At 44.5% G+C, this 13,321-nt stretch overlaps 2 protein-coding genes across 2 annotated transcripts; one reads left to right on the top strand and one right to left on the bottom strand.

Moving 5' to 3' along the window:
- Positions 1 to 3,436: 3,436 nt before the first annotated feature.
- Positions 3,437 to 8,923, top strand: LOC123099045 (cyclin-dependent kinase A-1). Its single transcript, XM_044521157.1, has 8 exons — positions 3,437 to 3,578; positions 3,678 to 3,862; positions 4,239 to 4,359; positions 7,636 to 7,809; positions 7,985 to 8,148; positions 8,251 to 8,338; positions 8,454 to 8,507; positions 8,589 to 8,923. Exons 1-8 carry the CDS (start codon positions 3,570 to 3,572, stop codon positions 8,676 to 8,678), a joined length of 885 nt encoding a protein of 294 aa, XP_044377092.1. The 5' UTR covers positions 3,437 to 3,569; the 3' UTR covers positions 8,679 to 8,923.
- A 960-nt stretch (positions 8,924 to 9,883) lies between these two features.
- On the bottom strand, positions 9,884 to 12,856 carry LOC123099044 (post-GPI attachment to proteins factor 3). Its single transcript, XM_044521156.1, has 5 exons — positions 12,437 to 12,856; positions 11,132 to 11,393; positions 10,826 to 11,025; positions 10,555 to 10,742; positions 9,884 to 10,412 (listed from the first exon to the last, which is right to left on the bottom strand). The coding sequence occupies exons 1-5, from the start codon at positions 12,556 to 12,558 to the stop codon at positions 10,126 to 10,128; spliced, it is 1,059 nt and encodes a 352-aa protein (XP_044377091.1). The 5' UTR covers positions 12,559 to 12,856; the 3' UTR covers positions 9,884 to 10,125.
- Between the last annotated feature and the right edge of the window lie 465 nt (positions 12,857 to 13,321).

Raw genomic sequence — 13,321 nt, 5'->3', positions numbered from 1 at the left:
GACGCCAGACAAAAAGCGCACCACTCTCCGCTCCCATCTCCTCCTTGCACATCATTTTCTCCACAAGCTCCATGGCATCCAGCGAGCAAGAAGCCGAGTTCTCCGACATACAAGCTGGCTGGGTGGCCAGTCGAGCCCGCCGGATACGAGCCAGGCAACTCTCTGCCCCGCCTCCGTCGACGGTCCAGGTGGTTGCAGGCTAGCTCGCGAAGGCAGAAGCTCCAAGCTGACGCATCGTGCAACAACTCGCCGTTCCAATCCAGCTCGCCGAGGAATAGCGTGTTGCTCCAGGCCGACACGCGGTGGACAATGACGGCATAGGCATCGTACCTCCATGGACAACGTCGTGCTGCGCCGCTCATCCTATGCCGCCGTTGCTCGCGCCATCCATCGTCGACGTGTCCGTGACCGCGCCTTGCCAGCAGATGTCGGCGACGCGGCAACCAACACGTCCGCGCCCGCCGCCATCATTGAGGAGAAGTAGAATATAGGAGGCTGCCGGCGTTGGGTACCATGGAGGCCACCGCCGAGGTGACGCCGGCGTACACAGCCGGTGTCTTGCCCGGTTCAGCGCAGACCATCGTCATCCCTGCTTGGGCTTCATGAATGCGGAGCCCCAATCTCCTCCGGCCGAAGCACCCCATTTGCCACTCCGATGAGCAACGCATCCGGACATAGGGAAGATGTGGCGGAAGAATATATCTCCGGGGTTCACGGCAATCCGGCAAGCGGGTTGCCGGACATGGGGAAGACAATGCGATCCACGGTGGGCGGCCGTAGACTAGTGTAGTGTATCCGTGTCGTGGGAGTGGAGCTCCGCGCGGCCGGATCTGCATATAGTTTTAGCTATTTTCAATTAACATGTGTCCAAATTGTAATGAATTTCTTCTGGTTTATATGAAATCCGTTATGTTTGCATGAATTTCATCCGATTTGTTAAAAAGGTGTTTGAAATATATGCGGGCAACATTGGATGGTGGCCTTCGCATCCTTATCCATGAACTGGTTTCCTCTGTCCACGGACGAATGCGAGAGAAAATTTACGGGTTGCCATTAAAGATACACTTACAGTTATGTTTTTTTATAAAAAAAATCAAGGTGTTGCTATGTGTGCGAGCTGCATATGCACGGGCGTATCCATAGGAAGGATGTGCTCTCTTTTGGCATTAGAGCATCGGCAACAACCGGACTCCTTAGATTGACCGGACGGACGCATGATCATTGACCGGAGGAAAAAAAATCAAAGGGGTTGCTACATGCACGGGCATACGGCGTACCCGTGGAAGGACTTATTACTCTCTTCTCGCATTTACAATCCCACGCATTAGTTCGTTACTGTGAGTACTCTGCCTGCTTGATGGAACTACAGTAGTGATCAGTTAACAAAGACGGTTTCTGTACATGCAAGTCAAGTCCTCGCCGAACACCTGCCACTTTTCTTTAGCTTACGCAAGCCACTTTGTTGCCTGGCCTTGGACGTACTTATTAACTGAATTTGGTTTATAAAGCTAAAAAAGCTGAATTCAATTCACATCGATTTCAACCATTTCAAAATAAAAAAGAAAACTATTGACAATGGTGAAACCTACCTAATTTGTTTTCATGTGATCTAGTGTACGGCCTTTTTTACAGAAATCTAATTCGGCTCTTGGGAGCATATGCTCCTATCCGCCAAAAATGTTTTTGCAAATGTAAAAAGTTTGAAAAAGAAAGATGTGTTCATTGTCACACTAAATTGCTACCTGCAAATTGTTTTAAAAAGATTAAGCATTTTGACATGTCCAAAAAAATCGACACCAAATGTTACCTCTAAATGTTACACTTAATTTTATTTTATTTTCACCGACAAAGCACTGTTGTCCCCTTTCGCATGAAAATGTCAGGCACGCTTGTTAGACTAACATGAACACCCACACACAGAAAATCATTTTTTTAATTTTATTTACTATTCATCCGGGAGCATATGCTCCCCAAAGCCAGAATGGTTTTTGTAGCAATAATTTATTAATTAACCAAACAAAATACATCAAATCTTCCCTGTATGTAAATGGATGGCGTCCTATACGTTCACGCAATCTCTAGTGTATACTATGCTTCACTGATCACTAGTATCTATTGGAATATTCTGACAAAATCAATAGTATTTATTATCCATATATTTTCCATGACAATTCTGATGATTAATATTTACACCTTGCCAAACAAAACTGTGAGAGTTAGAAAATTAGATAATCTAAGCACGCACTTCCTATAAGATTATCTATTTACGAACCGAGGTAAATACATACTTGTGTTTAGACAGTTTGCCGAAATTGTTTTGGCCTGGATAAACTTTGCAAAAATGCATTGTGATTTTCTAGCATCTTAACATATTGGTGACCATCGCTTTCCAGACATGTATACTATACACAGGCTTCCTTTTTGTTCACAAGTAATGGCAGCAAACTTGACCTACTCCTGGAAAAAACAATGGCATTGTCGATGCCAGACTTTTTGTTTTGTTTTAGCAGTGTAATTGAGTTACTTAGTTTGTCGTTGTTATCCAAACTGCAGTTTTCGCCACTCATATAATATGAAATTTAACGATGAGGACGAAGGAGGCACCTTGCGATAGATGAAGAAGGGGGATAGATCTGTAGAAAGAAGACAAATTCCATGTGAGGCATCTCCAATGATTACCAAGGTTCAGGCACCGGTAGACCAACTAAAATCGTGTGGTCCACTGAAGTTATAGCACTTACTGGGAGTGTAATAATCGGGCTGGGCACAAATTCAATACAGTATCTATGAATGCAAGAACAGGTAACCTGTCTTACTGGCACCATCCAGTAAACATCCTGACAACCCAGATAATAACACAAAAGAGGCCCCAAGAGTCAATAAAACAATACGACATAATAATGCACTAAACAGCCTCGCTAGACCCACGAAAACCACGCAATCCAATCAATTTATAATACCTACTTGCTAATTGAGCCGAGCACAAGTTCAACACGCCATGATAATGCAAGCAAGAAGACGTGACATATCATACTTAACAATGCAAATGGTAGCATCGAAGAGAGGGTCCATGAAACGATAAACAACAACAACAACACGGCTCAGATTCAGCCAAATATTCCTAATCTTATTCCACATGGGCAAATAAAAATAGCAGGAGCCTCACTAGATCCATTCCAGTCCAACAAAAAGAAGGGGAAAGAGGAGAAAACCCTTACAAAACCCCCACCAAAGATGATAGGAAAAGCTACCAAGAGGAGGGAGGGTGTGGGGGTGGACTGAATGAGAAAAGCTCCAGGCTCCAGTCAACACAGCAGATAAAAGCGAGAAACAGAAGCGAGCGAGGAGGACCAGCCCACCCCCCAACGGCGCGACGCCTCCCCCCTCCCCCCACCCCCCAATGGCGGCAGCAGCAGCAGCAGCAGCTTCGCCCGCCGCAGCCGCTCTCCCCCGCCTCTCCTCCCCGTGATCCCCTCCCCCGCTTCCCCCTCTCCCCCCTCCCGCCTCCTCGTCCATTTCCGCCGCCCGCGCCGCCGCCGCCGCCGTAGCATTGGACGCCGACCCCCCCGATGGAGCAGGTAACCGGCGCCGCGCGAGCGGGCGATCTGCCTCCGTGCGGATTGATGCGACACGAGGGTTTCGGTTCATTCGATCCGATCTTGTTTTTGTTCTTGCAGTACGAGAAGGTGGAGAAGATCGGGGAGGGCACGTACGGGGTGGTGTACAAGGCCCGGGACAGGGCCACCAACGAGACCATCGCGCTCAAGAAGATCCGCCTGGAGCAGGAGGACGAGGGCGTCCCCTCCACCGCCATCCGCGAGATCTCGCTCCTCAAGGAGATGCAGCACGGCAACATCGTCAAGTGCGTCGTCCCTCACCCCCCCTCCTCCTCCCCCCGTTTGTTAGTTTGTTTGCATTTGCATTGACCTTGTTCATTACCTGCTCCGGATTTGTTTATTTATTTAGGATCGGGCATTGGTTGCCTCAACTAGCTTGGATTAACTGCTTGATTGATTGGTTAGTTGATTGATTGATTGAAGTGGGCATTAAGTCGAGATGGAGATGGATGGCCTTCGCTTTTATGCAACAGTAAATGAATATGCCGGATTTAGAACCTATGAAATGTGCTACTGCCAGTGATGTTGCTATTTAATTATTCATCTATTTATAGGGTGAGTGTTAGTAGATGGTTTGCATTGTCGCTATGCTGAGAAGCTTTGCCCATTCCTCGCTCGCAGGCTGCACGATGTTGTCCACAGCGAGAAGCGCATATGGCTTGTCTTTGAGTACCTGGATCTGGACCTGAAGAAGTTCATGGACTCCTGTCCAGAGTTTGCCAAGAGTCCCGCCTTGATCAAGGTGAGCAATGTGACATTGTCGTGCGTATGACCGTGACTTGCTTCTATTGCTTTCCGTATTAAGTTGCCTCAACATTTGTTTGTTTGTTATTGATCAATGATTATGTATGCCTCCATACAACTCAGTAGTGCTGGGAAGAGCTTGTGATAGAACAATGTGAGTGTGGAGCAGGATAAGTAATGTAATTAAGGAAATAGCTCTTGGTTTTAAACTTGTAGTAGGCCATAGTGTTAGTCTAGTGCCTTCTTGTTTCGTGTAAAAGAATTATTAGCTCTCGTATGTTGTACAATTATTCAAGACAAGACACATGCAGAACCAACATTGCGTCTTGTGCCCTCCGTATATGGTTTGTCCTCCCTTCATATGTCACTGTGTTCTATATGGCAGGACAGTGTGCCCATTTTGCTGTTCACTAGGGCCACACTTAAGCGTAAACCAGTATGCACTGCTGGGAAAAAGTACTCTTGTCTGTATTTGCGCAGTAGTTCATTGTTGAACTTGTTGCACTGAATGTCACTTGTATGTAGGTTATATGCACATGTGATGTTTGGATATATATGTATGTTTACTTTAGATTAGAGGTACCGCGTACCTACATTGTTGTGGTAAGATTAGACTTTTATTAGTCTTGATCAATGATTATGTATGCCATACAACTCGGTAGTGCTGGGAAGGGCTTGTCATAGAACAATGAAAGTGTGGAGCAGGATAGGTAATGTAACTGAGGAAATAGCTCTTGGTTTTGAACTTGTAGTATAGCAGGCAGTGTTAGTCCAGTGCCTTCTTGTTTAGTATAAAAGAGTTATTGGCTCTCATATGTTCTACAATTGTTCAAGGCAAGACACATGCAGAACCCACATTACGTCTTGTGCCTCCGTATATGGTGCATCACCTGTCTTCTTATGTCACTGTGTTTTACATGGCAGGACAGTACCCATTTTGCTGTTCACTAGGGCCACACTTAACGTAAACCAGTATGCACAGTTGGGGAAAAGTAACCTTGTCTGCCTTGCGTGTGCTAGTTCATTGTTGAACTTATTGCACTGAATTTCACTTGTATGTAGGTTATATGCACATGTGATGTTTGGACACATATGTATTGTTTACTTTAGAGGTACTGTGTACCTACATTGTTGTGGTAAGATCAGACTTTTATTAGTCTTGAACTAGCTGAATTCCTGTCCCAACAGATGTTAAAAATGAATAGTTTGCAAACAGAGCCGTGTTTGCTTTACAAATGCACTGTTTGTTGTTGGAAATGTAGTTGTATTTCTTTTACAAATGTAGTCATCTCAATGTTTATTGGATTATCTTCACTGTTATAAACTGGGCCAACCAAAATAAACACTGTAATCTTTCTCTATCTTATCTGCTTAATGTGGGAATTTCTGAGACCTCGAAGTGAACTTTGGAGCTCTTTTTAACCTTGTTTCAGTAATGTTATTGCATGGCTGTGGGTAACATGGATACACTATAGGAACATACAATCAACATTGCTTTCTAGGACTGCCTCGGGCTCTAGTACCAAACACGATAGCTGGCACACAACGGAGCCCATCTCCTCCTCAAAGTAGATGTACTGTACAACACTCTTTGCTCTACAGTAACTCTTGTAAGCTGTAAATAAAACATGTGTTCACTGTTACCGGTAGGTTTGTTGCTATAAATGATTGGCAGTGTGGCACCACCACCATCACCCCAGTACTGTATGATCTCCATGTGGGCACCATTTCTGTCATGCTTGCTGTCTTTGTGTAACTATTTACTGCACACATAACTGGCACTGTGTCCTTCAACTAACACTTCTGACAACCATGGCCTATGGTCTTTGGATCAAAGTAGTTGGTGCATTTCTTGACATATTGTTTTCTGATTAGTATTGCCTACCTTGGCATATAGTATTGGTAACATTAGAGTTTTCTTACAATATGAATTGTTGCAACACATTTTAGATCAACTGAATTGTATAGGTAAACATGAAATTCATGTAATGTTACTTTATTAAGAGGCTTATACTTATATGCAGAGAGTAATAAATATAACACGAGTGCAAGTGTTGCATCTTCTTTTGCTGTTTTTATTCCTTCTTTCAAGCATATTCATGTCTGACTCAGAGATATGTTTGTCTTTCATTGTTAAACTTGTTGCACTGAATGTCACTGGTATTTAGGTTATATGCACATGTGATGTTTGGGCATATATGTATGTTTACTTTAGAGTTACACTGTACCTACATTGTTGTGGTAAGAATAGACTTTATTATTCTTGAACTAGCTAAATTTCTTTACAAATTTGAAAACAGAGCTGTGTTTGCTTTACAAATGCATTGTTTGTTGTTGGAAATGTAGGTGTATTTCTTCTACAAATGTAATCGTTTCAATATTTATTGCATTGTCTTCACCGTTATAAACTGGGCCAACCAAAATAAATGCTGTAATCTTTCTCTATTTTATCTGCTTAATGTGGGAATTTCTGAGATCTCAAAGTGAACGTTGGAGTTCTTTTTAACCTTGTCTCAAACTTTCAACAATGTTAGTACATGGCTCTGGGTAACATGGTTACACTATAGGAACAGATAATCAATATTGCTTTCCAGGACTGCCTTGGGCTCTAGTACTGAACACGATAGCTGGCCAGCAGATTCTATCTCCTCCTCAAATTAGATGTACTGTACAACACTCTTTGCTCTATGGTAACTCCTGCAAGCTGTAAATAAAACATGTCTTGACTGTTTAGTGGTAGGTTTGTTGCTATAAATGATTGGCAGTGTGACACCACCACCATCACCCCAGCACTGTATGATCTCCATGTGGGCACCATTTGTGTCATGCTTGCTGTCTTTGTGTAACTACTTACTGCACACAGAACTGGCACCGTGTCCTTCAACAAACACTTCTGACAGCCATGGTCTGTGGTCCTTTGATCAAAGTAGTTAGCACATTTCTTGACATATTATTTTCTTATTAGTATTACCTGTTCGTTGGCATATAGTTTTGCAGGTAATGTTAAGAGTTTGCTTACAATATGAATTGTTGCAACACATTTTAGATCAACCGAGTTGTGTAGGTAAACATCAAGTTCATGCAACATTACTTTATTGAGATACTTATACTCTTATACAGAGAGTAATAAATGTAAGAATGAGTGCAAGCGCTACATCCTGTTTTGCTGTTTTTGCACCTTCATTCAAGCATATTCATGTTTGACTCAGAAAATGCATTAACTTCTGGTTGCATCTTGGTATGTGAGTATGTGACTGTTTTCTTCTTTCTCCAGTCATATCTCTATCAGATACTCCGCGGCGTTGCTTACTGTCATTCTCATAGAGTTCTTCATCGAGATTTGAAACCTCAGAATTTATTGATAGACCGGCGTACTAATGCACTGAAGCTTGCAGACTTTGGTTTAGCAAGAGCATTTGGAATTCCTGTCCGTACATTTACTCATGAGGTACTTTTCTTCTGTTACTTGTTTACATGGGGCCATGAAAACTGTCCTGGGCAATCTTTGTCATAAATTTGTTGATGCTATTTTGCTCTTAGTGTACATGTGATTTTGCATCTAAACAAGCTCATCTTATATCTATCCAATTTCATGCCACATCAACTGACCAAGTATTTTTCAGGTAGTAACATTATGGTACAGAGCTCCTGAAATCCTTCTTGGGGCAAGGCAGTATTCCACACCAGTTGACGTGTGGTCAGTGGGCTGTATCTTTGCAGAAATGGTGAACCAGAAACCACTGTTCCCTGGCGATTCTGAGATTGATGAACTATTTAAGATATTCAGGTTCGGATCTCGCCACGCCCTCCTATTCAATTTCTCATGTTCTGAGTGCACTTCTTGCCTACTCATCTGATTTGTGTGTTGCGTTCTGGTTATCCAATGAAGGGTACTGGGCACTCCAAATGAACAAACTTGGCCAGGCGTGAGCTCCTTGCCTGACTACAAGTCCGCCTTCCCCAGGTGGCAGGCAGAGGTGCGAGACCACCGCTTAAACTTTTCATTAGACGCTCATGGCAAGTACGTTTATAGTGGCCTATATATATCATGTCATTGACATTCCTTTTGGAACCTTCACTGATGATCTCCAGGACCTTGCAACCGTTGTCCCCAATCTTGAACCTGTTGGCCTGGACCTTCTCTCGGTAAGTCAAGAAGACACCCACCTACGACCGTGGACATGGCATCATGTAATGTAACTGTATTATCCTCTTGTTTCTTTGCAGAAAATGCTTCGGTTCGAGCCAAACAAGAGGATCACGGCCAGGCAGGCTCTTGAGCATGAGTACTTCAAGGACATGGAGATGGTGCAGTGAGCTCGCTATGTGGTAGTGACTGGCATATGTATGAGCTGAGCTGAGCTGCTCGTTTCATTCCTTTTGTGAACGCTCTGCCTTCCCCTTTTCGGCATTTTTGTCTGTCAACTTAATATTTCAGATCTGGTGTGTTTGAGGTGCATTCAGGATTGCTACTAAATAGATTACCATCTTGGTCTCTATTTTGTTCAACGTAAATATTGTCATGTGTTCATTTTTCAATGAGGCATCCATTATTTTGCTCCCCTCTTTTAGTTTTTCTGTTTACTCATCACTTAAACATATTTAGAGTTATACAACGGGCTGCGTCTTTAGCTATCTCTACACATTTAGGTTGATTGTATGTAGTTCAGTGCTAAGCCTAACCAGTCTTTATGTGGCCGTTCTAGAACTACAATATACGTGGATTGCAATAGCCCTTTCCATCATGTTGGACTTTTGGTTGCGTTGGCTAGTGCATGAAGCTTAACATGGTATCAGGGTCCAAGGTGTTGAGTTCAAGTCCTGGCTTCCTTTGTGTCCACGTATAGTCCTCTTCAGTCATATGTACTCACGATGTGGATTTGTATGTGTCTAAATGCAGTCCTTGTCTACAAAATCAGGCATAATAATAATAATAATAATACAATTTCATTGATTCGACATATGTAATAAATACAGACGCTTTTTAGGGCTCCTTTGATAGAAAGAAATTTCATAGTGGGATTTTTGGAGGATTTGGATCTTTAGGGTTTTTTTTTCCTATGATGGTTGTTTGAGATTTTTGGAGGATTTGCATCTTTAGGATTTTTTTCCTATGATGGTTGTTTGATTCGTAGGATTGAAATCCTTAGGAGTTTTCCATAGGATCCATTTGTACTACATTTTGGAGAAAAAAATTAATCCACTCAAACCTCTTTGTTGGATTCCTTTGTTTTTCCTGATTTCCTTATGTTATCAAACATTCTTCCAAATCACATAGGGTACAAAAGGACATGACACTCTATTCCTGTGTTTTTTCTATTCCCGCATTAGAGAATCCCAAGGGGTCAAAGAGGCCCTTAGTGTGCTTGTATGCAGTCCATATTGAAATATCCAAAACAACTTATAAAAGTGAACGGAGGGAGTACCATCCTATAATCAATCAAAACAAAAGCATAAGATCATGTTACGATATCGAATCCATAGAGATCAGAACTGCTTCCAGTAAGTGCATCTAAAAGAGATGAAAACAAACCTAGCACACACTCAATTGGCTTGTAAATGAGAGAAATACAAAGGGCTATCACAAGTTTCAAACCATGTAAACCTCCTGAGCTGAGGCAAAAAGTAGCATGGAAAAAACAGTAATTCACATACGAGATCTCCTAAATTTACAATGAAAAACTCATCTTTACATTGGATGAGTGGAGACAAGTTTTCACAGATTCGCCACCAAAGATGGAAGTATTTGGTCTGGCGAAGCCCGTTATCGTTTCTTCTTCATAATTGCCGCCGTGCGCATCTCAGCGTCTTCCTTGGCGAAGCTCCACCAGAGGTATGACAGGGGGATAGCCATGGCGAGGCAGATTGCGTGTCCATCAACATATCCCCATCGCGGAGGGACATCATGGGCTTCCAGGTATAGTGAGAGGACACCGCCGATGGCAACAAAGACGACCTTCAGGCGTGAAGGATGCCTTGTGATAGCAGCCCACACTGTCCACAGAAGGAGCTGAGCAACGCTAATAACAGTGCAAACCTTCATGTTCAGGCCTGCAGAATTAGAAGGTTAGGACAACCAAGCTTTTAAATTTCCAGCACTACCACCAGGAAGTACCAGTCTCAGAATTTAACTGCATATAGTTTTCTCTATGATCGTGCAGAAGCAAAACAAGTTATCATGAATTTGGAATACCTTTGTCGAGTTCATAGAAGTTGAGGTACAAAATGTGGGTTGTCACAAAAGCCAGAATTGGAGCTGCAACCATCACTCTTGAAGCTTCATCCCTCAGATTCGAAGTTCGCAGTATGGCCAAGATGAGGGAGTAGCCAAGAAAAGCAGCAGCTGATGACAGGTACAGCTTTTCTGTCCAAGCAGTATCACTGTAATAGAGATGGCCAAGCTGGATTAATTAACTGCCGACAGACAACTTATCTGAAAACGCAGACTGCTAGACTGAACCTACCAACTGTGATATATGGCACACCAGAACCATGAATTCAAGGCCAAGAGCGCGTTAATGTGCCATAACCCGGTGTATTCGTAGTATGTGGCATGAGTTTCTGGCCTAAGAGGCAGCTTGTAAGAAAGCAAGAGGAAAAACGATAGCCATCCGTTAAATTGCACGAGAAGAGTCAGGGCAGACAGAGCTGCAGAAAGAGGTTCCTGAAAAATGAAGCAATAGCAAGTAAAAGTAAGTGAACATGAGACAGAAAATTCTTTAACTGTGGTACTGATGAAGACATAAAGAGTAACATGGAGCTAGAGGTACCTGAAATACAGAAGCACGTTTGAGAGGCCATTTGCCATGATACTTGACGGGCCCTAGCCCAAGCTCTTCCCTTTCCTGCTCTCTTTCCATCATACAATGGTATCGGCATTCGCTGTTGCAGTTCCACTCCTTCCACTGCAGGTACAATGGCTCGTGCGCGTACCATGCCTTGTCAGCAGGCTGGTCATCGGTCGGCACAACACAGTGTTTAATAGAATCCTCTTTCAGGGTGCCAGTCCTTTGACATTCTTCGAAGCAAGCTCTGGTAAAAAAAAGGAAAACATGAGTAACTAGCATGCTGGTTGGTTGCTGGTCAAACTGTATGAACAAATCAGCACATCTTCACAAAGCCAAATACAGTAGTGGGTGAAAAGACGGTACAGAGTTTCCCCCGAGTTTCTTTGTCCTTGCTAATGTTCCTGAAATTGAAATTCTGAATATTGCTGAATTCGATATCTGAATATCGCATGGCTGCAAGTGCAAGCCCACCACAGAGAAATAGGGAGGGATTCAACCATCCAATGGAGCGTTCATACACAGATTTTCAGATCCAATGCTGGCAATGTTAACACGAGATCTTGCCATGGCTGCGCGTGGATCACGCGAACCATAACACGGACTCACTGAACCGACATGGTCGATCGTATGGCCAACAGTAAGGAAACATATATCGCTGAAATATATATATCCGCGGACCCTGATGATTCATCGTCCTCTCTGGAGCTTGCCTCAACGGGACGGAGGAAAGTAGTATTCCCTCCGTCTAGGTGTGTAAGTCATCTTACGAAAACCAAATAATCCCAAAACACTTAGGTGCGGTGCATTAACTTCTACCTCGTTTCTTGTTTCTTGACATATCAACCAATAAGAGATGTGGATATGCATGCTTTTAATAACTTGAGACTACCAAACACGACATGCAGTGGTTAGTTCATTGCATGCAATGCTATTAATTAGCAAATAAATATTAAGTTCTCTCGTTTTCCCCTCCTCCTTGGTCAGGAGGGAGTAGTAGTAGTAGTACACAGTGCGGGCAAATATTCCCAGCTCTAATTACTACAAAACTAGTTGCAGTTCCCCAGAAACCACAGTACTAGTACTAGTACTAGTATCAACGTTAATCAATCAAGCAATCAACAGCATGTGCTAGAAGATAGTGCTAGTAGATAGAAGATGAGACTCTAACAGTCGTCGAGACTGTTCCACAATACGCAATCGGCATCAGAGGCGACCGAGCAAGGCAGACGCAAGGTGCAGGAACCGCCCCCAACTGCCAACGGGGAAACAAGGGCGGAAATCTCTCACCTGTAGAGCGGATCGGCGTCGCCCTCGGAGGCGGAGGCGTCGTCCGCCGCCGCCGCGGCCGTGGCCACCACGAGGCCGAGGAGGAGGAGCAGCAGCAGAGGGCCTCTCCTGCGGAGCCCCATGTCGCTCCCTCTCCCTCGGCGCGGCTCCGAATCGGGCGGGGTGGGCTGGGCTGGCGGCAGCTACGGTTCCTAGCAAGCGAGAGAGCAGGGCGGGGCGGGGCGGAGATCCATTAATCCACGCGAGATGGAGGGGGGATGGGGGTGATTGGTTGGCTTGGGTGGCTGGCTGGATGGTTGATTGACTGGCGCGGCGCGGCGAGGCACGGTAGGGGTGGTGGTGGGTATGGTTTTCTGTTCCTTCCGCGTGTGTGGGGGGAGCAAATCGACACGGAGGACGATTAGACGGAGGCCATCCACCGATGGCAACAGGTTTTGTTCGGGATATTTACTTGAGTTTCCTTCCTTTCCCCCGCCCGCCCGCTCGCTTGGCTGGCTTTGTGGATGGATGGATGGATGGATGGACGGACGTGCGTGCGCCGTGCGCCTTCTTGGTGTGTCAGGATTTGGTTTGGTTTGGCTGCTGGCGGTGATGGGGTGCGGAGGCGCCCACGAGACCGGCGAGGAGGTGGCGCAACATAAACAAACTCATCTCCAGCTGACAAGCGCAGGCCGAGGGGATCCCGGCCACGCTGCGCCTCGCGTTTCGCTGTATTTCACATGCCAGGGGTCGCTGCTCGGCTTATATTGGGTTGCATGTATTACGTGCTCACTTCTTTTGAGGTACATGCACCAGCACCCCATCAATATAATGTGTATTGCCAAATTATTCGTCTACATGGTATTATTTCTCAAAGTCCTAACCTAGGGTCAAGCCGCCACCACA

Source organism: Triticum aestivum, chromosome 4D (assembly GCF_018294505.1).
Source record: "Triticum aestivum cultivar Chinese Spring chromosome 4D, IWGSC CS RefSeq v2.1, whole genome shotgun sequence".
Classification (NCBI taxonomy): Eukaryota; Viridiplantae; Streptophyta; class Magnoliopsida; order Poales; family Poaceae; genus Triticum; species Triticum aestivum.
Note: the sequence above shows the minus strand (reverse complement) of the source record. Positions and strands in the feature narration are given on the sequence as shown.

Excerpts from the sequence above, each read along its gene's own strand:
- LOC123099044 (XM_044521156.1), bottom strand. The coding sequence starts at position 12,558 with ATGGGGCTCCGCAGGAGAGGCCCTCTGCTGCTGCTCCTCCTCCTCGGC. Across the intron at positions 11,394-12,436 it reads GACGCCGATCCGCTCTACAG|AGCTTGCTTCGAAGAATGTC; the intron begins GTGAGAGATTTC and ends TTTTTTTACCAG. Across the intron at positions 10,413-10,554 it reads CTTCTATGAACTCGACAAAG|GCCTGAACATGAAGGTTTGC; the intron begins GTATTCCAAATT and ends CTAATTCTGCAG.
- LOC123099045 (XM_044521157.1), top strand. Across the intron at positions 4,360-7,635 it reads AGAGTCCCGCCTTGATCAAG|TCATATCTCTATCAGATACT; the intron begins GTGAGCAATGTG and ends TTCTTTCTCCAG. Across the intron at positions 8,508-8,588 it reads TTGGCCTGGACCTTCTCTCG|AAAATGCTTCGGTTCGAGCC; the intron begins GTAAGTCAAGAA and ends GTTTCTTTGCAG.